The 27,910-nt window shown below is 47.4% G+C and overlaps 1 protein-coding gene and 1 non-coding gene across 2 annotated transcripts in view; both read left to right on the top strand.

Moving 5' to 3' along the window:
- Nucleotides 1-716: 716 nt before the first annotated feature.
- Nucleotides 717-27,910, top strand: part of LOC147707714 (uncharacterized) — a 56,627-nt gene continuing 29,433 nt past the window's right edge. Inside the window, exon 1 of the mRNA XM_086925661.1 lies at nucleotides 717-877. Within this exon, the coding sequence (XP_086781787.1) occupies nucleotides 717-877 (161 nt within the window). The remainder of the gene's footprint in view (nucleotides 878-27,910) is intronic.
- LOC147707728 (small nucleolar RNA SNORD50) lies at nucleotides 25,037-25,102 on the top strand. The gene has a single exon (XR_015296845.1). It is a non-coding gene; the product is annotated as a small nucleolar RNA SNORD50 (small nucleolar RNA).

Here is a 27,910-nt window from a genome sequence, read left to right as displayed (position 1 = left end):
TTTGCTCATACATTTGGGACTCCATAATCTTATGAATTTCATTATAAATTTGCTTATAGTTCTTACTGCTCCACAGTATTCGAGCAGGCATTTGTTTGAGTGATACTTCCCCCCCACCATGTTATAAGAACCATGTGGAAGCTGCCATGTTTTATGTAATGCCCTAGAATCAGTTAGCATTCTAGTGCTAACTCTGTATCTACACTTAACACCCACCCACCACTGATGTCACTGGTCATGTGACACAGCATCAATAAAAGAGGCCGAGCGCACGTGCTCTGGGCCAGTTGCACCATACCTCCAGTGTGTCCTGCGTCAGTGCATGAGTGCTTGCCAGCATGAGGGCCTAGGGCCCACCACAGCCCTTTACAATGGCGACGAGGGTTTAGCTGTGCCCATGCGTGCCAGCTAATTGAAAACGCCCACCCGCCTAAGAACAGGCCCGTCGGCCGAAGGTGAGCCCCAGACTGTGAAGCACTAAAAGCGGAGCCCACCCGCTATGAACCACGAACATCTACTGTGCCCCCAAAAGTGCGAGCAGTGCCGGCCGCTATTGCCCCATCATTGAATCAAGACTCGCGGAGCCCACCCGCGGCTTGCCTGTTGCGACGCGGCGTCGGCCGCAACTGCCCCCGTGGTGAAGCAAGGCTCGCGGAGCCCACCCGCAGCCTGCATGCAATGTCCCCCGCAGCGTGTATGAAGTGCAGCGCTGGGAAATGACTGAAGAGGAGAGCGCCCGCAGCGTGAGGGGGCTGCCGGGCGCCCAGAGAATAAAAGCGGAGTTCGCCCGCAATCAACTTAAGTCTAAACGGAGCCCACCCGGCGCTAACATCTCCCCGCGCCGCGTGTGCTATGAAGGCGGCGGGGGAGGAGAAAGGTGAGATCCTGCACCCGGCCCGCAGCCGGCTATGGCGTCAGTGATCACATCCTGCGCAGCCCGGCGAGAAAGAGACTCACCGGAGAAGGAAGGCTGTCCAGCAGTGACCGCCCGCCTTGCCCTGCTGCCCCGTGCTTGTGGGCCCTAGAACGGAGCGGCCCGAACACCAACGCCGACGCCTCTCCCCGCCGCGCAGCATATGAGGAAGGAAGCTGCGGCGGCGGGGCACACAAGGACAAAGACAGCATGCGGCCTGACCCGAAGACGTTTCAAACCCCCAGCGCTTACCTAGGCGAAGGCACTTTGGGAAAGGAGAAGCCCGTTGTAAGGAGGCTGGAGACCGCCATCCAGTTCCTCTGCTCTCAACTAAGCCCCCTTCTTCACAACCCAGAGTCAAGTCAAAGTTTATCTGCATAATTAGTAAAAAAAAGCCCCAGAGGAAAAGCGAAGAACTTAGCAGGATTCAGCAAGCAGGCAAAAGGAGGCAGCCCCTCTCACACGTTGTCTGCTGCCCCCAGCACACCAGCAGAGCCAGAGTGGCTGCACCAACACTTGCCCCCATGCAGCATGAAACCCTGAACCGGACATAAGACTCGCAAAAAAGGGAAAGTCTGCCGGTACCTGCAACAGAGATCCCTGCCATCTAGTGGCCAAACTGGAAAATCGCACTCACCCATTGAAGGACACTAGCAGCCAGGTTAAATACCACAAAAAAAGAAACAAGACTCCAACAAGCACAAGGCAACCCAAGACTGCATGGCCCCCACACAAGCGTTGCCCAGAAACTGATAGAGAACCACCTGCTGGCAGGTGGCTACTCGCAAGAAGAGAGGAACGCGCCACAACACACAAGGAAGGTCTACAGCAAAAGACTACGAAGACCAGCAACCTGCCCGCCGTCATGCCCTAAGAAGTACACAAGCCATCACACCGCCGAGGAAGAGACAAGGTAATGGCGCAGGAGCGCGCCAGAAGCACAATAACGCGACAGAACCTAAGAACAGGGACAGAAATCCCAGAAGCGCGCCAGGGGTGCAGCGACTCCTCACAGGATATCCAAGAGAATGCGCGACAAGTGCGCCCACGAAAAGGAGTTTACAAGAATCGCAACCAGCACCAAACAGAAGAATCAAGACCAGAAGAACGTCAACGGAGTGGTGACGCAACCCTCCAGAAGCATCTACGCCACGCCAGAAGAGGAGACAGCGATGCCTAGCGGCCACAGGCCATCGCTGCAGCAGAATGGCGAAAGCAGGAACACCCCACACGAACCAACGATGGTTCTAGAACCCAGCACCAGGAAGTGCGAAAGCGCATGACACAAATACGTAGCAGTGCGGCCAGCACTAGCCCAAAGTAGCAAGTCACAAGAGATCACCCGAAGAGCGCACCCAGTTGCGCACCAAAGCAATTAAACTGAGATGAAAAGGAAATGGTTGCGCAGACAACCCGCAGAACTGAAGATTCAACACAGAAGCAACGTGACCACTCAGCCTGGTCACAAAGCACGAAGTCGACCAGCCAGATGGTTGCACCAAGAAGCCTACCTGCCGGACATCGGCAGAAGGGACCAGCACGAGGTCCAAGAAGCTCAGCACCACGAATCTTACCTGCCAGACCTCGGCAGAAGGGACCAGCACAAGGTCCAAGAAGTTCGGACAAGGCGCGGTCCGAGGACCTGGACCCACGAACTTCAACCACACAAACTAACGGAAGCAACAGGAAGAAGATGTGAAGGTCGTGACGCTAACCCTGGAAGTGAGTGACAAGAAGACAGTGTCCTAGGACTAGGACAAGACCAGGAAGACACGTGCAGAGTGCGCGCACTGCATGGGGAAGCCTGGCCAGAGAAGATGAAGAAAAGGGAACCAGGGTACGTCGCAAGAAGAGAAGAAGAATGATCGGAGTGGCATGCCGCCACCGAAGAAAGGAGAAACAACAGAGTGGCCACCGCCACTAAGAAGAAAAGAAGGAAGAAGTAATCAGAGTGGCACGACTGTCAGGGTAAGAAGAAGGAAGAAAGAATAGAGTGGCCGCTGCCGCTAAGAAAAGAAGAAAGAAGCCACCCCTGCGGAAAGAAGGAAAGGGACAGGCACTGGAACACCTGAGTGCAATGGAAGACAAACCTGGCAAGAGCACCGGCAGTGCAGAACAGAGACAACCACCTACGAGACATCCATCCACATGGCGATCGCAGAAGAGAGCAAGATAGACTGTTGGCGACATCTACCTCTGGGGTTTGAGCGGAAGATTGGATGGCGAGACTACTCAGGCCTCTGGAAGTTGAGGACCTGACCTACCTCGCACCAGCCCGTGGCAAACCAAAATCAGAAGCCTCGAGGGACTCTGGTGGCAGCAAGTCCCGCACGAGAGACAGACCTACTGAAGCACGTCTGCAGGACCCAAGAGGATGCTAGCCTCGCGAGCAATGAAGAGTCGACAACTCAACCTTCAGGTGGAACTAGGACACGACGGTGAGGCTCGTGGAGCGCCCTGCTCACGGCCCGAAGGCTATGGTAGAGCAACGTGACCAAAAACACCAGTCCAGTGGAAACCTGGCAAAGAGGTCCTCCCGGACATCTTGTGGCAGAAGAAAACCGTTGAGAGGGGCATCCTAGTGAGAGGGATGTTCGCACCTATTCTATTCACCTGCCAAGAAACACACTGAAGCCTGCCTGGAAACATCACGCAACCAGCATGGAGAAAAGAAGCCGGAAGACAAACAACAACCATGTCATCCATCTCTCTTTAACTATTCGTCACCAAGAGAGCAAAGCAAAAGACAGGGCTGAGAACAGCCGACAGAGAAAGAATGAACCCGCTGAACAACTGCAAACCGTGCCACCAAGAACTGCTAATTCAAAACGCAAGAACTATACTGCCTGCGGCTTGCAAGCAGCCAAAGAGACTCATTTTGAAAGCGCAAGTCCAATGTTATTTTCTGTGTTTTCTTTCCCCCACAGGTTTTTGGACTTTTTCTGTTTGGGTTAATTTTTAACCAATTTGGGGAGGGATGTAATGCCCTAGAATCAGTTAGCATTCTAGTGCTAACTCTGTATCTACACTTAACACCCACCCACCACTGATGTCACTGGTCATGTGACACAGCATCAATAAAAGAGGCCGAGCGCACGTGCTCTGGGCCAGTTGCACCATACCTCCAGTGTGTCCTGCGTCAGTGCATGAGGGCCTAGGGCCCACCACAGCCCTTTACATTTTAGACAACTTTATATTACGTCCGTCTTATCTTTCCTTTCCCCGCTGCCTGGATTTCTGGCTTTCTCTCGCCTTCCTCGCAATAGGAGCCCTCGCACCCCACCCTCTGAACAGCTGAGGGTTTCTTATACATGTGCGAGAGCTAACGCCTAGAATTTGAATAGGAAATATGCTATCAGAACAAAATAAACATTGGAAACAAAACTACAAATGCCGAGCATACTAGGAAAAAATTCCCAGTATGACCAGCATTTGTAATTTTGTTTCCATTGTTTAATTTGATAACACATTTTGTAGGCACGGGGTAGAGCTGATACTTGAACCGATTCCTTGCTCATGGAGTCAGCAGCTCTGTAGCTTACATTACACCTTCTGAAAAGTATAGCGGACCCTGAACCACCACAAGTATGGCTGCACCAAAATGCTGATATATGTAGGTGACTGATGAAAAACAGCAACGGAATATGAAAGAGTAGTCTGGGCCATTGGTACACTACCGCTAGCCCATTCCAGTAAGCACATGTTTGTGGAGGGAGAAAGCAGTGCGAGCAGGGGCTGAACATGTGTAGCAGCCTAGGAGAGGTGAGTGCAGGCTGCTACTGCTTCCCATTCACTGCTTCCAGGTCTTAATATTTGGCCCTATTCTTCGTGCACATTTATCCTCCTGCATAATGTTACTCGATGTACCCCATGTGCTGGTCCCTGCCCATTTCCTCTTCAATGCTTGTTGCTTCCCCACTTGCGTCCTCTGTGTTGATTACCCCTTCCCCCTGTTGCTTCCGCCCCCTTCCACCCCCCTATGTTGCTTCCAAGTACCCCCACCTTGTGTGTTTCTTCAGTGTCCCCCTGCCACCTCCCATGGAGCTTGTGTCCTATGATGCATGCACCCCCGTTCCTTCTGCCCTAAGTTGCTTCCGCTGCCCCCTCCTCCTGATTTAATAAAGCACTTGCCTCACTCTCACACCCCGTCACCCTTACACCCCCTCACCCTCACACACACCCTCACCCTCACACACCCTCTCACCCTCACACACCCTCTCACCCTCACACCCCCTCTCACCCACCCTCACCCGTCTCACCCACCCTCACACTGCCTCACCCTCACCCTCACATCCCCTCACCCCCTCACCCTCACACCCCTCACCCTCACGCCCTCACACCCCCACACCCCCTCATCCACCCTCACCCTCACACCCCCTCACCCAACCTCAATCACCCTCTCACCCTCACACACCCTCTAACCCTCACACCCCCTCACACACCCTCACACACACCCTCACCCACACTCACCCTCACACACCCTCACCCTCGCACCCCCTCACCCCATCACCCTCACCCCGTCTCCCTCACTCTCAAACCCCCTCACACTCCCTCGCCCTCACACCCTCACAACCCCACACCCTCACAACCCCACACCCTCACACACCCTCACCGTCACCCCTTCTCACCCTCACACCCTCATACACCACCTCACCCTCACACCCCCTCACCCTCACACCCCCTCATCTTCACCCTCAAACCCCCTCACCCTGACACCCCCTCACACCCTCACCTTTACACACCCTCTCACACACCCTCTCATCCTCACACACCCTCACACCCCTCACACACCCTCACCATCACACCCCCTCATCCTCAAACCCCCTCACCCTCACACCCCCTCACCCTCAACCCTGTCACCCTCACACCCCCACACCCCCTCACACCCCCTCACTCTCACACCCTCACAACCCCTCACCCTCACACCCCCTCACCCTTACACTCACACACACCCTCACACACACCCTCACCCTCACAGCCCTTCACCCTCACACACCCCCTAACCCTCACACCCCCTCACCCTCACCTACCCTCACCCCCTTACCTCTCACCCTCACACACCCTCACAACCCCACCCCTCACACACCCTCACCATCCCACCCCCTCACCCTCACCCCCTCACCCTCACACCCCCTCACCCTCACACTCACACACACCCTCACACACACCCTCACAGCCCTTCACCCTCACACACACCCTCACCCTCACAACCCTACACCCTCACACCCCCTCACCCTCACCTACACTTACCCCCTCACCCTCACACCCTCTCACCCTCAACCTCACCCTCACACACAAACTCACCCTCACACGCACCCTCACCCTCACAACCCTTCACCCTCACACACTCCCTCACCTTCACACCCCCTCTCCCTCACACACCTGTCACTATTTAGGGCCTGATTCTGATGTGGTTAGGAAAGAATTCCCACCTAGGGCCTGATTCTGATGCGGTTGGGAAGGCCTCCTAATGGCATTTGCTCCTTCAAATCGGATCGGGAACGTGTCTTCCTGACCCAGGGCCCAATTATGATGCGGTTAGGAACATATGCTCCCATTGCAGTCAATGGGAGTCCAACCAAATCGTATCTGGAAGCATCCGGATGCATTGTACTCCGTCGGTCGGACTCTGCCGATCCGAGTGGGTCGGAAACCATTTCCAAACCGATTCGGTCGGGAAGCTTTCCAACCCGCATCAGAATAAGGTCCTAAGTGAGTGAGGCATCTAATCCAAAATCTTTGGATACCTGTGAGTCAGATTATAAGGGTCATACGTAGTAAAATGACTACAGATTGATTTTATTCACACCCAAACACATTAGCGCCACTCTAAAGAGTTTGCCAGTGAAGCGCTACTTTTGTTTTCTTGTCTTCCTTTGAATGGCATTGTTTTCCCTGGGCGGGGAACTAGTACACCAATACTGAAGGTACTGCAACACATGGATTAGAAATAAAATGACATTTTACTGATTGATATAGCCCTCATCCGAGATCCACAATATATTAAAATAGTATATACAAATTTCCAATACCATAGTCTTACAATATATCATAAAATTCTTTATAAGCAAAACTGATTATTATTCTTAGCTTACATACCTCTAAAATAGCAGGAATAACACTTTTAAAGAGTTAAAAACTTTTTAACATACAAATTTAACAGGAAGGGTTCTTATTATATTTTATACAAATAGGTTTTAAAACATCGGGAGCATGCATCAACCAAACTGCCATTTGGACAGACAAATAGGACATGTACTAAATGTTGTGTTTCTCCATTACACATATCACATTGGCCTGTTTTGTTAAAGTTTCCACCCCACTTTTTTGTTACATCTTTTAGCGGTAGTGCCCTCAGCCTTAGCATCAAGATGCAACACTGAACCTTGTGGTCCAGTTAAAAATTCAAATATTTTGGGATCTCTTTATACTCCACCCTAGCTAACGCAAGCTTGTAGTGCGATAACTGTTGACAATAAAGTTTGTCCCTCTGCTTCGGAGTACATTTTTTCAAAAAGAATTTCAAGAGTTCTGGGGAACAACTTTGTAAAAGGTTCTCGGAGCATTGAAAGTGCTCCAAAGAGATCTCTAAATTTAATTTAAAAGTATATACTCCTGGATCGGCCTTAAAAGTTATCTGAGGTAAAATTGCTCTTGATGTACCGTCAGGTGCATGTGGCATATTATAAGCCCATCTGACAAGGTTTGCTATAGCTCTTGCGTATGCACTCAATTCCAATCGAAGTGCCTGCACACCCCCTCACCCTCACACACCCCCTCACCCCCCCCACACCCTAACACCACCTCATCCTCACACCCTCTCACACCCCCTCACCCTCACACCACCTCATCCTCACACCCTCACCCTCACACCCCCTCACCCTCACACACCCTCAATCACCCTCACACCCCCTCACAACCCTCTCACCCTCACACCCCCTCACCCTCACACCCACTCAACCCCCTCATCCTCACACACCCTCACACCCCTCACCCTCACCCTCACACCCCCTCACTCACCCGCACACCCCCTCACCCTCACACCTACTCACCCTCACACCCTCACACACTCTCACCCTCACCCACCCTCACTAACCCCCACCCAACCTCACCAGTATAGCATAACAAAACATAGCATAGCATAAAAAAACACAGCATAGCATAACAAAACACAGCATAGCATAGCATAACAAAACACAGCATAGGATAGCAAAACATAGCATAACAAAACAAAGTATAGGATAGCAAAACAAAACATAGCATAACAAAACAAAAGATAGCATAGCAAAACACAACAAAGCATAGCATAGCATAACAAAACACAACAAAACATAGCATAGCATAAAAAAATAGCATAACAAAACAAAGCATAGCATAACATAACAAAGCATGGCAGAACAAAACATAGCATAGTATAACAAAACATAGCATAGCACAACAAAACACAACAAAACATAGCAGAACAAAAACATAGTATAACATAACAAAACATAGCATAACATAAAAAAGCATAGCATAACAAAACATAGCATAACATAACAAAACAAAGCATAGCATAACAAAACATAGCATAACAAAACATAGCAAAACACAACAAAACAGCATACATAACAATACATAGCATAGCAAAGCAAAACATAGCATAGCATAACAAAACATAGCATAGCATAACAAAACACAACATAGTATAGCATAACAAAACAAAGCTTAGCATAGCTTCACAAAACATAGCATAGCAAAACAAAGCATAGCATAATAAAACACAACAAAACATAGCATAACATAACAAAACACAACAAAACATAGCATAGCATAACAAAACAAAGCATAGGATAGCAAAACAAAACATAGCATAACAAAACATAGCAAAACATAACAAAACATAGCATAACAAAACACAACAAAATATCCCCTTAAGTGCTGCCTCGGTGCATTGGCCGATGGCAGCACTACCTCCCCAGTGCTGCGCACGACCATTGGACGTCCATTCAGCACTAGTTCCAATGGACAGCGCAGCACTGGGGAGGAATGTTTAATAGCATCTATGAGGTTAAAGCATAGCAAAACAAAACATATGATAGCATAGCATACTAAACACAACAAAGCATAGCATAGCATAAAAAATAGCAAAGCATAGCATAATAAAACACAACAAAACATAGCATATCATAACAAAACATAGCATAGCAAAACAAAGCATAGCATAGCAAAACATAGCATAGCATAACAAAACATAGCATAGCCTAACAAAACATAGCATAGCATAACAAATTAAAGCATAGGATAGCAAAACATAGCATAGCATAGCTAAGCATAACAAAACAAAACATAGGATAGCGAAACAAAACATAGCATAGCATAACAAAACATAGCATAGCTTACCAAAACATAGCATAGCATAACAAATTAAAGCATAGGATAGCAAAACATAGCATAGCATAGCTAAGCATAACAAAACAAAACATAGGATAGCGAAACAAAACATAGCATAGCATACAGCATCACTCAGCACCACCACAACATCACTCAGGGGCACCACAACATCACTATGCACTACCACAGCATCACTGAATGCCACAGCATCACTCGTTCGCCAATCACATCACTCAGCGCTACCACAGCATCAATCTGTTCAACCATTCAACAACAACTGGTTCAAATGAGTTCTCTCAATGATTTAAGCTTTATTACAAATGTAACAAAATGATGTTAATATTTCACTTCTGTTCTTGGATTTTTGTCACAATAAAATACACTGAACATAATCTTCACAAAAGTTATTTACAAAAGTTTAAGATATTGCCATTATAAATTACAACAATCTTTTTTAAATATTCATTATTAAAAAAAATAAAAGCCATTGTTATTTGTAATGTCAATACATGTAAGTCACGTAAATACAACACATATTGCATTGCAAATGCTATAGGTGTAACATTTGTGAAAGTTATAACTATTGGCATTGTAAATGACAAAGCTAATAATTTCGCTATTACCAAAAACAAAACATAAATAAAAAATGTGTCATTTACTATACCAATAGCTCAAACTTTCCTAATGCGAGACCTATTGCATTTCAAATGCTTGTTCCAGGATGTTGTTACTTTTTTTTTGTAGGCAGCAAATTGCTCGTCTAATGTGTAATTTAAAGTCAGCCACATCCAGGTGTTTATAGCGGGGCACAATTGGGTTGTAGTTGAAGGCAATGCAAGTTTCTCTCAGTGGGTCAGTATGGCGTTTAGTAGAGGAGAGCACCATAGTCAGAGCTTCCCAATTTGGAACTGGGGAACCTGGTTCTGTAGGACGATTATTGAGAGATGTCTGCCCTGTCAGCACTACCTAACAAGCATTTACAATGCAATGGTCTCGGCTTTATTAAAGTTAGAGCTATTGGCATTGCAAATGGCATTTTTTTCATTTTTTGTTTTTTTTAAACATAAATAAATGGTATTGTCATTTACAATGGCAATAGGTGAACATTAGAGAGTGGTAGAGAGTATTAGCGGACACAGAGCCACACACACAGAGCCACACACACAGAGCCACACATACACAGCCACACACACACAGAGCCACACACATACAGAGCCACACACACACACACACACACACACCCACACACACAGAGCCACACACACACACAGAGCCCCACACACACACAGCCCCACATACACAGAGCCCCACACACACACAGAGCCCACCCCACACACACAGAGCCTCACACACATACTCCATAATAGCAACTACAGAGTTCCTTCCAACCAAGCCACTGAATAAGATGTAGCTGCAAGCAATAAAAGGTGCAAATAATCACAATAGTGTCAAATAAGGTCAGAAACAAACTAAAATAGAAAAAATGTATGCTCAGCCACTTTCAGCTCCAAACTCTAATGCGCCCCTTCACCACCCCGTGAATGGCTACTTGGAGAATGGTATGAGCCGCAGAGTACCATGTCACTTCTACACACACAAATGACAAGGGGGTTATGGCGTTAACACATGGAGATGTGTGTCAACTGACCCGAGAGGGCAGTTGAAGTATTCAACACACGTCTGACACTCTGGTTATGCCAACCATACATAAGATACAGGTGGGTGGTACCCCCTCACTTTTCAGCCCATGTTCGACACATAAACCACAGGCATACTCAAGACTCCAACAAGGCCTTCCCTAAGGCGCGTCCGAAACCCTGGACTTTCCCAAACTATGCCGCCTTGCAGCTCCCTCAACTACCCCCAGATGTACCCTCTCGAGAAGTCACTTGCATCTGGTTGTCACATACTTCCAACAGCCTAAGTCTCACCTTGGATACTTACAAGGCCGTAAGCTGCCTCTTTCATGCAACTGCCATCGATAAGAGGTACCTGTCCAGTCCACATACCTTCGATACTCAAAACTAACATCCCTGGACCTTGAAGACAGCCACCCTCGCCCAATAAGCCACACACTTCACGCCAATGGCCCTGACATACTCACAGCTGCCAGCTACCCCATCAGGTGCTTACTGTTGCTGTTGTACTCCCAGCTACCCTCATCACTGGGTACAGCAGTCCCGGGTCATTCTAGAAATACTGAAAGACAGTGCAGCTTCGCAATGACAGCCGCCCTGCAGCCCACAAGATACTCACAGCTGCACGGTCCACCCAGGCAGTCCGTCGGGTACTTGGGCTAACCTCCTCCGACTACAGTCCACCAGGTCCCCGAAGCAGCGGCACGAAGCCGGGCAGGTGCGACCGCGTGCCCCGCACAGCAGCACCGCCAACACCCAGAGGTGCAGGCCGGGCCACGGTACTCCCCGCAGCCGCCGCTGCCCCTCGGGACAGAGCCACATCGCTGCCGGCGGTGAGATTCCCGGGGCTCCTGTGCTCCCGAGCCTCCTGCACGTACGGGTCCTCCCACAGAGCACAGAGAATCAGATTCGGTCGTGTTATTGACACCTGTCCCCTCCTGAGTCTTCGGTTTGAAGAGGTCCTTCCTCTAAAAAAGCACTTGTTGTTGCTGTACTCGCTGATCCTTCCTCACTTCTGGGGGTTACCCGGGATGTACTTGGTTGTTGTGATCTACCCTGTTGGGGTCTATTGGAACTGTCGCTCCCTGATGATGAGGTGTCTGTTTTCTGTGTGTAAGGACGGTTCCTCCTCCTTTGGGCGTACACCTCTGCCCAGGTGTACACCTCCTCAAGCTTGTAGTCTAAGGTGTCCCTCTTAAACTTTCTGATTTTTCTTTCATTTATTTCTCTGAAGTGTTTAGTTATCTGATCGTTGATTTCCTCCAAGGTTTTAGACCATTCCTCTGTTGTCATCATGCCGGTTAACTCCGTAGATACCTCTGCTATCTCTTTCGTTAATTCTTCCAAGATACTGGAGAGTTCCTCGATGATTAATAGGATCAGGTCCAGAGAACATTTATTCAGGATAGCGAACCACTTATCCTGAAAGTTTTTTGAATTTTTGCATAGTGATGGTTTTAAAGCTATGCGGAGCCCGCGGGGAAATCGTTGTGATTTGTGGTACCGTATTAACGTGCTGGCATGCAGTTTTTGGTTCACCTCCCTTTTTGACAAGTAAATCAATTGCTTTAAGTATTGTTCTTTGGTTCTACTGGTGGTTGATTGTGTGAATTCTTCCCGAATTCTTCATTCAAGAGGAACCAATATTAGTGTGCCTGGAGGGGATGTAACCAATGACCCATTGGCTACACATTCAGTGCAAGAACAAAAGCGCCGCCATTTTGCGATTCGGGGCGTGCATTTAGCAGTTTAATGACGGATGACGTCACGGTTTAAAAACTGCAAAAAAACACACCACCGAATCGCAAAAAGACGGGGCTTGAACTGAGTGACGCCCCTCTCCTCCAATGGCTGGCCTCCGTTTAGAAAGCCAGCCAATGGAGAAGAGGGGCTGGTTCAAACCCCCATAGTGCAAACAAAAAATCTCGGACTCCGCCCACTGCTAGTGCGACGATAGTCCAAGACCTAAAAAGGGAGTCAGTGCATGCACACAAGAGGCAGTATGTCTGCACCTAGAGAGCGAAGGGGAGCTGTGTGACTGTGCCCAGGGAGCAATGGGGGCTGTGTGACTGCACCCAGGTAGCGAAGGGGGGCTGTGTAACTGAAACCAGAGTCAAGGGCGCTGCGTGACTGAAACCAGAGAGTGAAGGGAGCTGTGTGACTTAAACCAGAGAGTGAAGGGAGCTGTGTGACTGAAACCAGGGAGTGGTGAAAGTGGTGCCCCAGCAGAGGTGCATACATGGGCGCTAGAACACCCCAGCAGGGCTCGAGTCGGGGTACCACGCGGGTGGACGGCGTCCCCCCACTTATTTTAGGGGTCTTACCGGGTGGACGCCGTCCCCCCTGCGCAAAAGCTGGGCTTTAAATTATAGCGTTATTCCTGACTCGAGCCCTGCTCTTGACTCCGTTAGACGCGCTGTTTAATACAATGAATAGGAAGGAGCAAGGACTGCTAGACAAGCACCCCTGCCCTCTGTCCTAATAACTCTGCGATCTTATCAGCGCTGCTGCGGTAATGGAGTATGTGAGCGCTATCACGTATTTGAGCGTCCCCCCACTTCACTTTTTTCCTTTCGTGATGTCACTTCCGGTCGGGTGGACGCCATCCCCCCTGCGCAAAAGCTGGGCTTTAAATTATAGTGTTATTCCCGACTCGAGCCCTGCTCTTGCCTCCGTTAGACGCGCTGTTTAATACAATGAATAGGAAGGAGCCAGGACTGCCAGACAGGCACCCCAGCCCCCTGTCCTAATAGCTCTATGATCTTATCGGCGCTGCTGCGTTAATGGAGTATGTGAGCGCTATTGCAAATTTGAGCGTCCCCCCACTTCTAGGTTTTTTTCCTTTTTGTGACGTCACTTCCGGTCGTGCCGTCACTTCACGTATTTGAGCGTCCCCCCACCTCTAGGCTTTTGCCTTTCGTGACGTCACTTCCGGTCGTGACGTCACTTCCTGTCTGTGAGCGTCCCCCCACTTCTTTATTTAGGACTTGTGCCCTGCACCCCAGTGAGAAATACGGCCCCCTCCCGTGAGGTTAGTTGATTGGAGCTGTTCTTCTCTGTAACCTGCAGAAACTTTAAACTATTCAAAGTGGAATACTCTGCTAAAACAGGTTCCATTGATTTAGGGCTGAAAAGGATTGATTACAAGGGTGCCGCTCGTAGCCGTCGGAGGTGATTAACGGAGCCATTAATGAGGAGGAGAACCATTTCCTTGTGATACAGCAGGGATTGCCACAATTGCCGGGAGAAAAGCAGAGGAGTGACTAGGACTGACCAGCAGGCACGGGACTGCGAGTCCCAGAAGGCGGAGCGCCGAAGTCAGCTGGCGCACCTGCGAATCTTCCCGCCCCCTCCTGCTCAGTAGCTGAAAACGGCTCGCGGCTCCCGCTTCGCGGGAGCCGCTCGTAGGCGTCGGAGGTGATTAACGGAGCCATTAATGAGGAGGAGAACCATTTCCTTGTAATACAGCAGGGATTGCTAGAATTGCCGGGAGAAAAGCAGAGGAGTGACTAGGACTGACCAGCGGGCGCGGGACTGAGAGTCCCAGCAGGCGGAGCGCCGAAGTCAGCTGGCGCACCTGCGACTCTTCCCACCCCCTCCTGCTCAGTAGCTGAAAACGGCTCACGGCCCCCACTTCGCGGGAGCCGCTCGTAGCCGTCGGCGGTGATTAACGGAGCCATTAATGAGGAGGAGAACCATTTCCTTGTGATGCAGCAGGGATTGCCACAATTGTCGGGAGAAAAACAGAGAAGTGACTAGGACTGACCAGCGGGCGCAAGACTGCGAGTCTCAGCAGGCGGAGCGCCGAAGTCAGCTGGCGCACCTGCGACTCTTCCCGCCCCCTTCTGCTCAGTATATAGGAAAGCTTGTACACGCGCACGCGGGACACGCGCACGCGGGACGCGCGCGGGTCGGAGCACAGGGCGAAGCCCGGGCAAAGGGCGGGCCGTTTGAGGCCGTTAGACACTGTTACAGACTGGGCTGGGCCACCCCCCTAAAAAGTTTGTCCGCCTAGCCGTAACTTATAAACCTTGATAATTATCCACATTTGTCCCATACAAACCCTGGGGTTCTGCCTGTATTTCCACACGCTCACCCTCTTCTATGTAAGTGAGACAGTACCCAAATGTCCATCATGTCTACACGAGGAAGTAGAAGCAAAACTGCCGCCAAGGACGGACAAATTACTAGTCCTATCGATAATTTTATCACCTGAGCGAATACTTTTATAGATCAAAGTATTTCCTTGATAGAACGTAGAGTGTCACAAGACTTAGCAAACGCCAAAAGGTCCTCTATGGGTCATTTGGCAGATGCACGAACACCGGATCAACGTAGGGACCTGGGACTGAGTGAAGCCTGTGGCCAAAGGCATAGCCTTCCAACCACGGTGGACCTATCAGTCTCACAGCTTTCCGACTCACAACTCTCCCTGGACTTAAAAAAGACACCAGATTTAGTGATCCATCCTACCCCAGAGGAAATAAGACAGTCAAGAGGGAGGAGGGAGGGTGCAATAAGAAAGAAAAAAACCTACAGCCACAAACAACCAAAAAACAAAAAAACTAGATAAGGGCCCTAATAAGACAGGAGAGACCCGAACCCTTACCCCACCGAGAGGAAATCAGGAAATTTGTAATGTGATTGTTCACCAAACACTACATGACACCCTGCCACCCACTACTAGGGAAATCATAACTGACCTCCCATTAGGTAAGGATGTAGATGATAACTCTGACTGTAATGCCCAATTATTAACAAAAATTGGAGACCTTTTTATACAACTATTCAAACCACTAGAAATGAGACTGGGACAAATAGAAAAAAACATTGGCTGATTTGACAGCCTCTGTAAAAACTAAAACAAATCAGGGGGTACAAAAGACAGGGGGAGGTAAACAGCTATCTACAACCACCACCGTACAAAGTAAACAACCTATCCCCCCGGTAGCTAAATCAGCCCAACAGATTGTGACCAAAAAAAAAGACATCAGAAGACACCCTAAGTAATACCCCGCTTAACATCAACACCACAAACACAAATTTGGTACACAATAATATGGGCCCAGCTACACAGTCTAACAGAGAGTGGGATAGAAGTCCCACCGATGGAAGATTTTTTGTTAATCTCCCACCGGAAGCCAGTCCTTTCATAGTGGTAATGACTGGCATACCAGAATTGGGAGATCATACTAATGAAGCAACCTGGTCGCTAAAGAATAAGGTCCAACATTGGCTAAGCGCAAATCGCCCACCTCCTCCCTATTGTTCAACCAAGATACTAATGGTAAGAAGAGCCCCCTGGGTAGGGCATGGTAAAAAACGATACATGGGGATTGTGTCCTTATCACTTTTGATGATCCTAGACTGGTTGACCATATCTGTTCATGGGACCACCCAACCTCAACCGGCACTATAGGAACAAAGCGCCTTTCTTTCTTCTATCCCCCAAGACATCGTAATGGTTATCATTACGATGGACCCTTGCAAACAGTAGGCCCTCAACATTGGGGTAGAGAAAGGGATGACTGGGGAGGACCATACTATAGGGATCCCTATAGAGAACCACCATCTTGGGAGGGCTGGAGCGGCAATCCAATGACGAATAGTTACAGTGGCTTGAGTTAGTGGATTGACCACCACAGGCTGAAAATCATCCCAGCCCTAAAAAAAGTGAATCAGATGGTAATACTGGACCCCAAATAGCTCTAACTCCAAATAGGGATCCCCAAACTTTGAGTTTTGTGTCTTGGAACATTGCCAGTCTCCGCCCCAAGATCGAGGACGGCACAGCTATAAGTTTCCTAGACAGTCATCAAGGAAACATGGTCACTAACGGAACCACACCTCCTGGGTTTTAGGACGTTCTTTTCGCCAGCCTTGGCTGGGGCCATGGGCAGAGCAAAGGGGGGACTAGCCATCTATATAGTGAATACCATACAACAATTAAAAATAACCACTCTTGAACTGGATGTAAATTTCCAGCTTCTCTCCCTTTCTCTACCCAAAAATGAGACTGTCCTACTTATTAACTTCTATAATAACTTGGAGGAAGGAGAATTTTTGAGAGTAATATTAAATCTAAATGAAAAACTCACTAACTTTTGACAGACGAAAGGTGGGAAAGGGGTTGTTTTCTTTTTATGGGGAGGGGACTTCAACCTGCATCCCTGAGCTCACTCCATCAAAAACTGTAGTAAAATGGTTAACGAATTGGATATCCCCCTTACCCATTTTTGTCATACAAAATCGGGCATAGCCATGAACGACCTTCTGTCAGACCTGGGACTAATAATAGCCAACTACCTAAACCCAAAAACAGGTCAACTAGAACCTACGTATGTAGGGAGGGACTACCAGTCTACTGTCGACTACATCCTCATATCAGATGGGCTGTCAAATAGGATTAAGCACGCTGAGGTCCTATTAAATACTTTAAGCGATCACTCTGCTATCAAGATAGAACTTAACTTACTACACCAACAATCCCTTGAGTCAACAATAGCAAAAGCTTTGAATCAGAACAACCTACAACTGGCCCAGATAGTTATACTCTAAAATGGGGGAAGATAAACCCTGGGCAAATCACTGAAGAGGTGATCAAAACAGCATACCCCCATATCTTAAAATGCCTTGATCTAACCATGATAAAGGAGGAAGTTTTAAGTAACTTCTCCAAAATCTTAACTGTCATCAAGGGCCTCCTAAGAAAAAAATCAAAGGCAGAAACTCTAAATAAGAGAGGCTGGTTTAATCATAGCTGCACCTCGGCACATACTAAGCTTAAAGTGGCCCTGAATAATGAAAATAGAGACCCACAGCTAATTACCAGACTCAGAAAAGAATATTTGTCCGCCCGAAAGCAGAGAAAGGCCGAATTAAAGCAGGCCTTGTGGGATGAATTACATAAAAGTGCCCTACACAAAAACATGGAGGCATTCTGGCGAGTATTAAATTCCCCATTCTTAACTGACGATGACCTCCCAAAAATAGAAGTGGCCATAGAAGAAGGAGCATGGGTTTCTCACTTTTCAGGAATTTTTAAGAAACAAATGTTTCCTGACAGTGAAGAAACAACTCACCCAGCTGTCAATTACCCCATTCTAATAGAATTTGATATTTCCGAAGTTCTTATGGCCCTAAACCTAAGTAAAAATGGAAAAGCTCCGGGCCCTGATGGAGTCCCGGTAGACATTTTTAAATACAATCCGGACCTTTGGGCCCCCGTATTGACCAGGGTGTGTACGGCAGCCGCAAAAAAGGGACTTCTGGAATCTTGGACCAAGTCAGTTATGGTCCCGATTTTCAAAAAAGGAGACCGTCAGGACCCTACCTGCTATCGTCCCATCTCACTGTTGGATTCAGTAGGTAAGGTAGCCGGTAGGGTCATCCTTGAGCGTCTCCAACAATGGGCAGAGGATAGGGGGATACTGTCCGATTTACAATTCGGCTTTCGAGAGGGTTTTGGTACTGTGGAGCAGGCTCTAAACCTATCGATAATCGTGGGAAAATACATCCATGCAAAGAAAGACAAACTATATATGCTGTATGTGGACGTGTCCGCAGCATTTGACTGCGTGTCCCATTCAAAATGATGGTTAGTCTTGTCACAAATGGGCGTGGACCCCTCACTTCTAGACTTTTTAAGAGAACTATACTCCAAGGCTTCCGCAAGAGTACGTTACGGTGTCAGGGGCGAGTTGACTGCATCTTTCGGAGTAGAGCGTGGAGTCAGGCAGGGTTGTGTCTTGGCCCCCTTCTTATTCTCCTTATATACTAACAGCCTGGAGACGGAGCTTCTGAAGGGGGCTCAAGACCTCCCCCGAGTAAGACAACGCCTGATTCCCGCCCTGCTCTATGCAGACGACGCCGTCATCCTGGCCCGTACCCCACGTGAGCTACAAACAGCACTAACCAGGTACGCGGATTTCATGGGCACCCTTGACCTCCACATTAATATTAAGAAGACCTTTGTAATGGTGGCAGGTAAAGGGAAAAAAGGGTTTAGGGATATATCCCTCAATAACCAAAACCTCGAACTGACGGCCCAGTACCCCTACTTAGGTATTACAATAGATGATAAATTGAATTGGAAAGCGGCAGTTGAGTCTAGAAAGCATTCCTTCAAGCGGGCAGTAGCCGCACTGACGTCCTTTTCACAAAAACTGGGCAAACGGCCACCTGTGGAACTATTGAAAATGTATAATGCGAAGTGCCAGACAGTAGCTCTGTACGGGGCTGGGGTTTGGGGGCACGTCGACGTTAGCGCTCTACAGGTGGCAAAAAACTCTTTCTTAAGAATTCTTCTGGTGGCACCAAGGCGAATCTCCACTTACGCTTCCCACATTGAATTAGGCATACCCCATTTTGAGGACCTGGAAAAAATCCAACCTTTGCTATTATGGCGGCCTATATGGACCTCAGAGAAAAACCTGTTAACTAAAGGGATTGCGGTGGACTCAATGTCACTAGACCATTCGGGAAAAATAAAATGGCTCGCCTATATCAGAAACTTTCTCACGGATCTAGGCCTAGAGGACTATTACATAACACCGGAAAAGATCTGTGAAATAACTAAGAAGGACTTGAAAGAAATGGCTCTGAGCCATCTTGATGGACTAAGACTCACAAGCGAAATAAGGCAACCTTCGGTCCACCATGCAATCATGGTTCATTCTGTCCCTATAATTCAGCCTTACCTAATGCTTGAAATTGGCATTTTTGATCGTTTCTTACTAACCAGATTCAGATTAAATCTTTTCCATCGGTTAGTAGCCTTCCCCATGAGAAACACCTGGGAACAAACGTTAGACCATTGTCCTTGCGATGATACATCTGTACAGACTACTATGCATACAGTATTGTTTTGTAAGTACTATCATGTCCATCGCAAAATTTGGTTGGTACCAGTGCTGAAATCGTGGGACCTAAGACAGTGTCGCCCTGCAATGCTACGCCTTCAATTTTTGGACTCTGAAGCTACTTGCTACCATATGATTAACTATTTAAAATGTATTTTTAAACATAGAACTAACCTGTGAGAAAATTGTTCACGCAATGAACTGTATCAAATGTAAACAGAACTGAACTATTTTTTAAGTACCCCTCTTCAAGTTTTTATTGTAAAAAATTTAATTTTAAAAGGTGTATTTCTTTTTATGGTAAAATGCGTATAAGAATGCTTTTATGGATTTCTATCATGAAATACCGAATAAAGAAATTTAATAAAAGTAAATTAAAGTGTCGCATTGTATGTAAGCGTTCTGGTACCTACGGGTCAAGCTAGCGCTATATAAAACTTTTTAAATAAATAAATAAAAATGCCACAATTTTTTCATTTTTGTGCCGCTAAACTAGCAAATCCGAGATCTGAATACACCCGATGCATGCCACAACAGACGGCAATGGGAGAGGAGCACTCGAAGCTTCTACTTCAGTAAGATTCGGCAAGGCAATCATTTAGAACAGCACTAGCCCCTTCTTGGATGCATAGGAAACCCCAGTTCTATGTTCGACTCGTCACTTCTCCGAACTTGAAACTACAGAGCATGCGCAGTGGAAGATTGCCTCTGCCGGGACACAGCGCTACAGAACTGGCTGACGAGTTACGACCGCCGTTGGAGGAATACAGTGGAGGCAGTGTTACTGCTACCGGACGCGAGAAAAGGAAGCCGTAGGTGGGTATACCTGGGTGCACCTCCTCCCTCTGAGGCCACGCCACTTCTATCCTCACGACTCTGTTCGATGGTTTTTATTTATTTTATATACCGCGGACTTTAGCCGCCCGCTATGCAGGCTTTTTGTGTGCAGACCACCGGCTTATCCCTGCTGTATTGCGTGAGCCTGGCAAGAGAAATAGTTATGCTTGTGCGGCCATGCTGGTATTGTGGTTTGATCGGCACGCGGGCCAGTAGGTCGCTACACCCAGTAGACGGCTTCAGTCCTCGCACGTGCGCCGTGCAATGGAGCCTTGTGTTGGAGGGAACTTCTTCTTCCATTGCGGGCCTGGAGGCTTTCCGGTGGCTATCGGCTAACACTTTGCCCGTGACACCAGAAGGGGGACGGCCACTGTCCTGCCGGTTAGTTGCACTATTCGCCCCACGTGGCTTTTGTTACTTAACCTTTCCGGGGTCCTAAAGGTCGATAGCGCCTCTGCTTAGGCTGACCAGACGTCCCTGACTTCCCGGACAGTCCCGACTTTCAAATGACTGTCCGGCGCTTTCTTTAATTTGGAGCATTTTGGGTCAAAGGTCACGTCAGGCTTGGGGAGTGGATGTTGTCTGACGGCTAGACTGCCGAATTTGGTGCTGGAAAGCAAGGTTTCAGTCGCGTCCACATCTTGTCATTCTGGGCAAATCACTTCATCTCCCCGTGCCTGAATGTGTCCTGGTGTAACGTAACCGGTGCTCATGTAAAGACCTCCAATACCTTCGGGTTGAGTTCGCGCTATATAAATCTGCATACAAAAAAAAAGAATTGAAAGGCATCTGGAGTAATTTTTCTTTCGGGCAGCACAGGGGAGGTCGGCTGCATGCATGCTGCAGCAGATGAGACCTTGGGGGCATAGCTAATGAATGATATGTATGCGTAGCTTGTAAATGTGTGGCATATATTTATACGCACACTTGGGGGCAGATTTACAACCCCCATGCGCCACCATATTTACAAGGACAGGAAAAGCCACCCTGTGTGACTTTTCCTCTCCTTGCAAATACGGTCCTTCACACGCATCAGTTTGGGCAGAAGGGGTGTTCCATGGGTGTTGCTGTGGGTGTTCACACGCAACCCCCATGGAACAAGACACATCTCCAGATTTATGAGAAATCGTAAATCTGGAGATGCGTCTGAACGCTACGCCACCTCTGGCGTAGGGAGACACAACGAGGAGAAATGTTTTCATTTCTCCTCGTTTTTTCCTCTTTCAATGCGTGCTGTAGTCTACAGCACGCATTAAAAGAGGAAAAAGCCTTTAGTGGTTGTTTTTGTGCAGAAAGGTGCCCCTTCCTGCACGAAAACCATCTCCCCTTGGCGCAGGCATCCTTGCACCATAGTGCAAGGGTACCTGCGTGGCGCTTGGCAGCTGTTTGTGCACCAGCGGTGCCACGCTGCAGCACTTTCTTGAAGATCTGCCCCTTAATAAATAAATAAATATATATATATATATATATATATATATATTCCTCCAATCCTGCTTCGTTTAAAAACAGGTCTGACATTCTGGGGATGTCAAACACAGATTTATTGCCACCAAAATGCACTTAGCAAATTTCGCGCTATTCACACTATCAGCTCCTGGCAGACGCGTTTCAGCGTGTGTCTTTATCAGTGCCTGGTATCTGCTGTGTGTGCCGAGATGACATTTTTTCGCGGGGTTTGACTTAAAAGTCCTGCCGAGGGTTTTCATTGGCTGCATGTTGTAAAAGTAGAAAACGGTCAGGGAAAGTTCTTTCCGATGGTATCCGCCGCTTTCCTAACCAACAATCCTCGACTGCAGTGCACAAAGTCCTGCAATTAGAAACAGAACAGTTCAATCCAGAACAAGGTACAGTGACCCGTCTTTGCACATAATGCCTTTTGACTTGTCTGCTTCTTTTATTTTGCTGGAACTGCTTGGTGGGTTTTCCATCGTTGCCGGACATGTCCTTTAGAAGATAATCTGCTCCCTCTCCCCAATACCTTCGCCAAAGTCCAGGTTGGAGGGGGGGGGGGGCGCGTTGTGCCTTCCAAGCACCACAATCCACAAATTTTGCCGATAGACGCGGAGCTCCTGACCGAGGGGCGTGCCAGGAAAGCGGAGCCGGCCTCCGCTTGCAAACATTCCTCCAATCCTGCTTCGTTTAACAACAGGTCTGACACATGCTGGGGATGTCAACACAGATTTATTGCCACCAAAATGCACTTATCAAATTTTGCGATATTCACACTACCAGCTCCTGGCAGACGCATTTCGGCGTGTGCCTTTATCAATGCCTGGTATCTGCTGTGTGTGCAGAGATGCGGTACAAAAGGGGGTGGTGATGGACGGAGCATCTGAATCAAACACTCACACCCAGTCAAAAGATCTGGGTTTAATCCATCACCGTTCTTTAGCCCACTCTGCCACCCCAGTTCAGACATGGCTATATGCAAATCAGTCTGACCCTGTGCCTCATGGGAACAGTCCAGCCCGAACTGCCAAGCCATGCCTTCCCTGGACCGGAAACAAGCTTTCGAGGACCGGTTTCTGGCATTCCAGCCGTCTTCAGCTCGGCTTGCTTGAATCCAGTGGCAAAGTGAGCAAGGGACTCACTTCTGAGCATACCCTGCCACACTTATGGCGGCCAAAAGCGGTACAAAAGGGGGGGTGATGGACGGAGCATCTGAATCAATCAAACACTCACACCCAGTCAAAAGATCTGGGTTTAATCCATCACCGTTCTTGGTGTGTGCAGAGTGCAGAGATGACATTTTTTCACGGGGTTTGACTTAAAAGTCCTGCAGAGGGTTTTCATTGGCTGTACGTTGTAAAAGTAGAAAGCGGACAGGGAAAGTTCTCTCCGATGGTATCCGCCGCTATACCTACATACATACATACATACATACATACATACATACATACATACATGTGTGTTTTTACACGTTTACAAGGCTATGCTAAATCGGACCGAACAGGCAAAAAACTCCAGGCTAAATGCTTTAGACCTACTTTTATGTCTGGTCCGTCTCTGTTTTTCCTTCTCATTCTGGGCCCCCTACCTCCACTGTAGTTGGGATTATTTATGTCCTGCTGTCTCTCGAGCTTCAGTATTTCGCAAACACATTGATTTGCAAGTCGAATAACCAAATGTCTCTTTTGTATCGTTGACATCCCCAGCATTTAATTTAACAAGTCGGTTCGTTAGGCGAGCTGTATTTATTTTATAGAATCAGTTTCGTTAAACCGTGTCAGTCATTTATGAAAAGCTAGAGACCAAGACTGAAAAAAATTGTTTCAGTTGTCAAGGAGAGAACAGGTGGGCACCAGTTCGGTGTATGTGTCCCTGGGCTGCAGCTTTTCCTTTGGTACGGTTACCTTATTTACTGTGTATTATTTAAAACCACCGCTTACAGTCGGTGGGTAACTGAAGAGTTTCTCCTGCGATCGATGCGGGCAGTTTTAGGTGGAGCCTCAAATCGTGCATGATCTACTCTGCAAGACTTGTTAGGTCGAGCCTAGAGTAGCACGCATGCACTGAGACTGCCCTTTGTAAATGCTGGCTTCTGATTTATAAATAGGCTTTTTAAACCCTCCTTAGTACCGCCTTGTCTTCATTTGTAACCTCCCAAGGCTACTTGTCCTTTTACTTCTGTTGTTGCACCGTACGTGTTATTTAGTCTGTAAGCACTACGGGGTAGATTTACAAGCCCCTTGCGCCACATTTACACTGCAGTTGCGCCGTATTTACAACGTGACGCATCTAGGGAGATGTGTCATTTTGTAAACCCCTGCGCCACATGAAACCTGCGTCCAGTTTCATGTAGGCGTCCCACGCAGGGACGCCTCGTAAAAGTGACGCAAGATTTCACAGAGTCACTTTTACGGCCATGCTGCGTCAATACCCTGCGCCTGCTTGAAGCAGGCGTATGGATTGATGCAGCGTGTTAGGCATAGGGCAGCCCCGAGCCTTGTCGGAGCCACATCGCACTTGCGATGCTACTCCAACAATGCGCCGCCTTTCCACCGGGGCTGCGACACGCATCTGCCCATATGTGCGCCACGGCGCGCTGCATTATAAATGCAGTACAAAAGGGGGTGGTGATGGACGGAGCATCTGAATAAATCAAACACTCCTACCCAGTCAAAAGATCTGGGTTTAATCCATCACTGTTCTTTAGCCAACTCAGCCACCCCAGTTCAGACATGGCTATATGCAAATCAGTCTGACCCTGTGCCTCATGGGAACAGTCCAGCCCGAACTGCCAAGCCATGTCTTCCCTGGACCGTAAACAAGCTTCCAAGGACCGGTTTCTGGCATTCCAGCCGTCTTCAGCCCGGCTTGCTTGAATCCTGTGGCAGGGTATGCTCAGACGTGAATCCCTTGCTCACTTTGCCACTGGATTCAAGAAACTCCGGTGTAAAGTTTAAAATCAGTCTGATTAATGATGAGACAATCCCGAACCTGACTTTGAGGAGAACTCGTACAGATCTGACTCCTGAAATCAGATTGCCATTCCACATATGATTATTGCTTGCTGATTGCAACTAAGGTTGAGCATATTTATAGATCGGATATAGTAGTTCTTGTAAAAATGGGGCAATATTTAGATCTAAATTGAGCTTTTAAAGGATTATACACTTCATGCAGGGAAAATTGCTGCATGTTTTTCTTTGTACTCATCACATGTAGAAGCTATCAAATGGCCCCTGTGGTTTTCCATGCCAAGTAAATATATTGTGGGATTTAACTCTAGCACTTGTCCCAAATAATATGCACTCATTTGTATGAGCAATCTTAGTTGATCTTTGTAAATCGTACAGGGTCCCTCAGTTACTGCTTCCACCAAACCTCCAAATTGAATGCTCCACAGAATGTCAAAAACTTGCATTTCTCTTTTGTCACAGTCATACTCCCTATCTTTCAGCACCCCGTTAATTCCTGTTAATATCCTGTTGTATTCCTCGACACTATAGGCATGAATCAAACCATCGTCCAGGAAAGCTTGTACTGGCTGGAGATTTTTAAATCTGTACATTAGCTTTGTAAAATAGTAGTCATGAATGTGGGTCGGCATGGTATACGCAAATATTTATGAGCACCAAATGGCGTCCGAGGTAGTTAAGATTTGAGAATTGGCTTCAAGTATCATTTGATGAAGTGCTGCATTAAGTTCTATTGTTGTAAAATAACCGGCATCCCTCAGCATGCCTATCATTTCCTGTATTTTGGAAATCGAATGATGTTCAGTAACTATATTCTTGGTGAGTGAGCGCCAACCTGCACACAATCTTATTTAGACACCCCTCCTTTTGCCCACTCTAGGACAGCGGAAATCAACTGTGCTACATCAACAGGCTTAATAATCTCTTGCACACATAAATCACCTAAAAGCTGCCTCAACTCACCCCTAAGATTGAGTTTCACATTTCCCTTCTTATGTTTGACAGGATGGCGCCTTTCTGCAAAATTGTGTGCTCAAACCGTTTGCTACAACCTACTTTGACAAAGAAAACCTCTCCAAAGCAGTTCAAAATATGACACTCATCCATCCGCCCCATCAAAATCGATGGGTTATCTGTACCTGGTGCGGTCCCTAATCTACCCTGATTAACCCATCCAACTAGGTCTCTACTGTCACTCGCTACGTAGCCTTTTGTGTAGGTACCACTGTCCTTAATCTCCTCAGCAGTCTTCATATAGCCGTAAGTAATGATACGTGCTCACCAAACACTTCATTTTTAATATATGAAGCCTTCAGGAGCTCATTTGCCAGAACTTCTGTAAAACTGTATTCCGATAAAATAGTTACAAGTAAACCCAAATCAGTCATAACCCTTTATCTACTGTTAACGCCAGTTTTGACATTCTTTCACTCACATGATTTATTTTCTCCTTTATGTGACTTACTCTCACTGAGTTATGTGCCTTAAACACACTTTTAAAAGTGTCCTGATATTTTGCACTTCTTTCCCACTGCTGGACCAGCGGAATTGCTTCCCTCGTGTCCTTGAACCACATCTTGAATAGATATCTCCCTCTCCCTTCCTTTTGTATATGACTTTTCTCTAACTCACAACATGGACAGTAGGGTGAATCAATTGTGCTCTTTCTTGCAATGGCCAGAGCAGGTAACATTAACTTCTCAAACCACTTGGCTGTTCATACATATTCTCTCAGGGGCTGGACTTTTGTCTACAGAGTAATCTTTTATGACGATTATTAAAAGTATTCATCTCAATTTGGTCTCTGAGATCTTGGTCAGTGCAGTTTCCAAATTCACTGTGTAGCAGCCCGGAATCCTTAGTGCAGCCATATATTTGTCATTATTTTCCTGCTTTCCTTGTTTCTACTAAAAGTTATGCGCTTCTACTTCGAAACGTGATCCTCCTTAAAGTGCCATTTCTTTCGATTAACAGCTTCAGTGTACTCGTGTCGTCTGCCAAATTCAGCTGGGATCGGCTCAGCTTCTGGTAAGTGTTCACATTTGTTTGGCCCTCATCACCCAATGAAATAAAACAGTGTTTCAAATGACTTTCTATCAATTTCTACCTAATGAGGAATTGAAAACTCTGTGCCATTGTTTTCACTTAATGTTTTTCTTGCCTGGATTTTGGAAAACTGTGGTAGGCTGTTGCACACTCTGCGACGTTGCCATGGTTAGGCCTGCAGTATCTCCTTAGCTTTATCTTCCACTTTGTCAAAATAACTAACACCAGTTTGCAATTTCTACAAAACTGTGCACAGTGCTGTTCATTTCTTATATCCCGATAGCTTTTAGGCCAGTAAAGAATACTTGAATATTTTCTTTGTTCCAATTTCAGTTAACGCTGGCCTTTTGTGACCAGTGAATGTTTTGTGTCCGCGATTTATCTGCTAAACCGAAAAGGACCACTGCATCTTCTCACCATGCGTGGGGACGTAACCGCATTCTATGTACTCTAGGTCAGGCACAGCCGTTGCATGCTGTGATGGGTCAGCCTGACTTTGATTGACCAGCATGTTACTGCTTTGCTAGCCTCATTTGAACAGTATGTTAGATAGCCACAGCCCTCCTCCCTTTTTTGCTCTGCCCGGTAGTGTCTATCCAGCTCCAAATGTCTGCCGCCCACTGCACTAGATGTACTTAATTTTTCTCTGAAGCTGGTTCTTTTGGTTGGTCACTTCCATTAACTTTACACAACAGGACTCAAAACCGCTGCTATTCATTGCCAAAAATATCTGGTGATCTACACTTACAAGCAAATTGACCATTCAGAAAAAAAAATCTGAGTCTTGTGGTGGGTTTGTAAAGTTGTTCGCTCATAGTTAAG

Source organism: Lissotriton vulgaris, chromosome 6, assembly GCF_964263255.1.
Source record: "Lissotriton vulgaris chromosome 6, aLisVul1.2, whole genome shotgun sequence".
Lineage (NCBI taxonomy): Eukaryota > Metazoa > Chordata > Amphibia > Caudata > Salamandridae > Lissotriton > Lissotriton vulgaris.
Note: the sequence above shows the minus strand (reverse complement) of the source record. Positions and strands in the feature narration are given on the sequence as shown.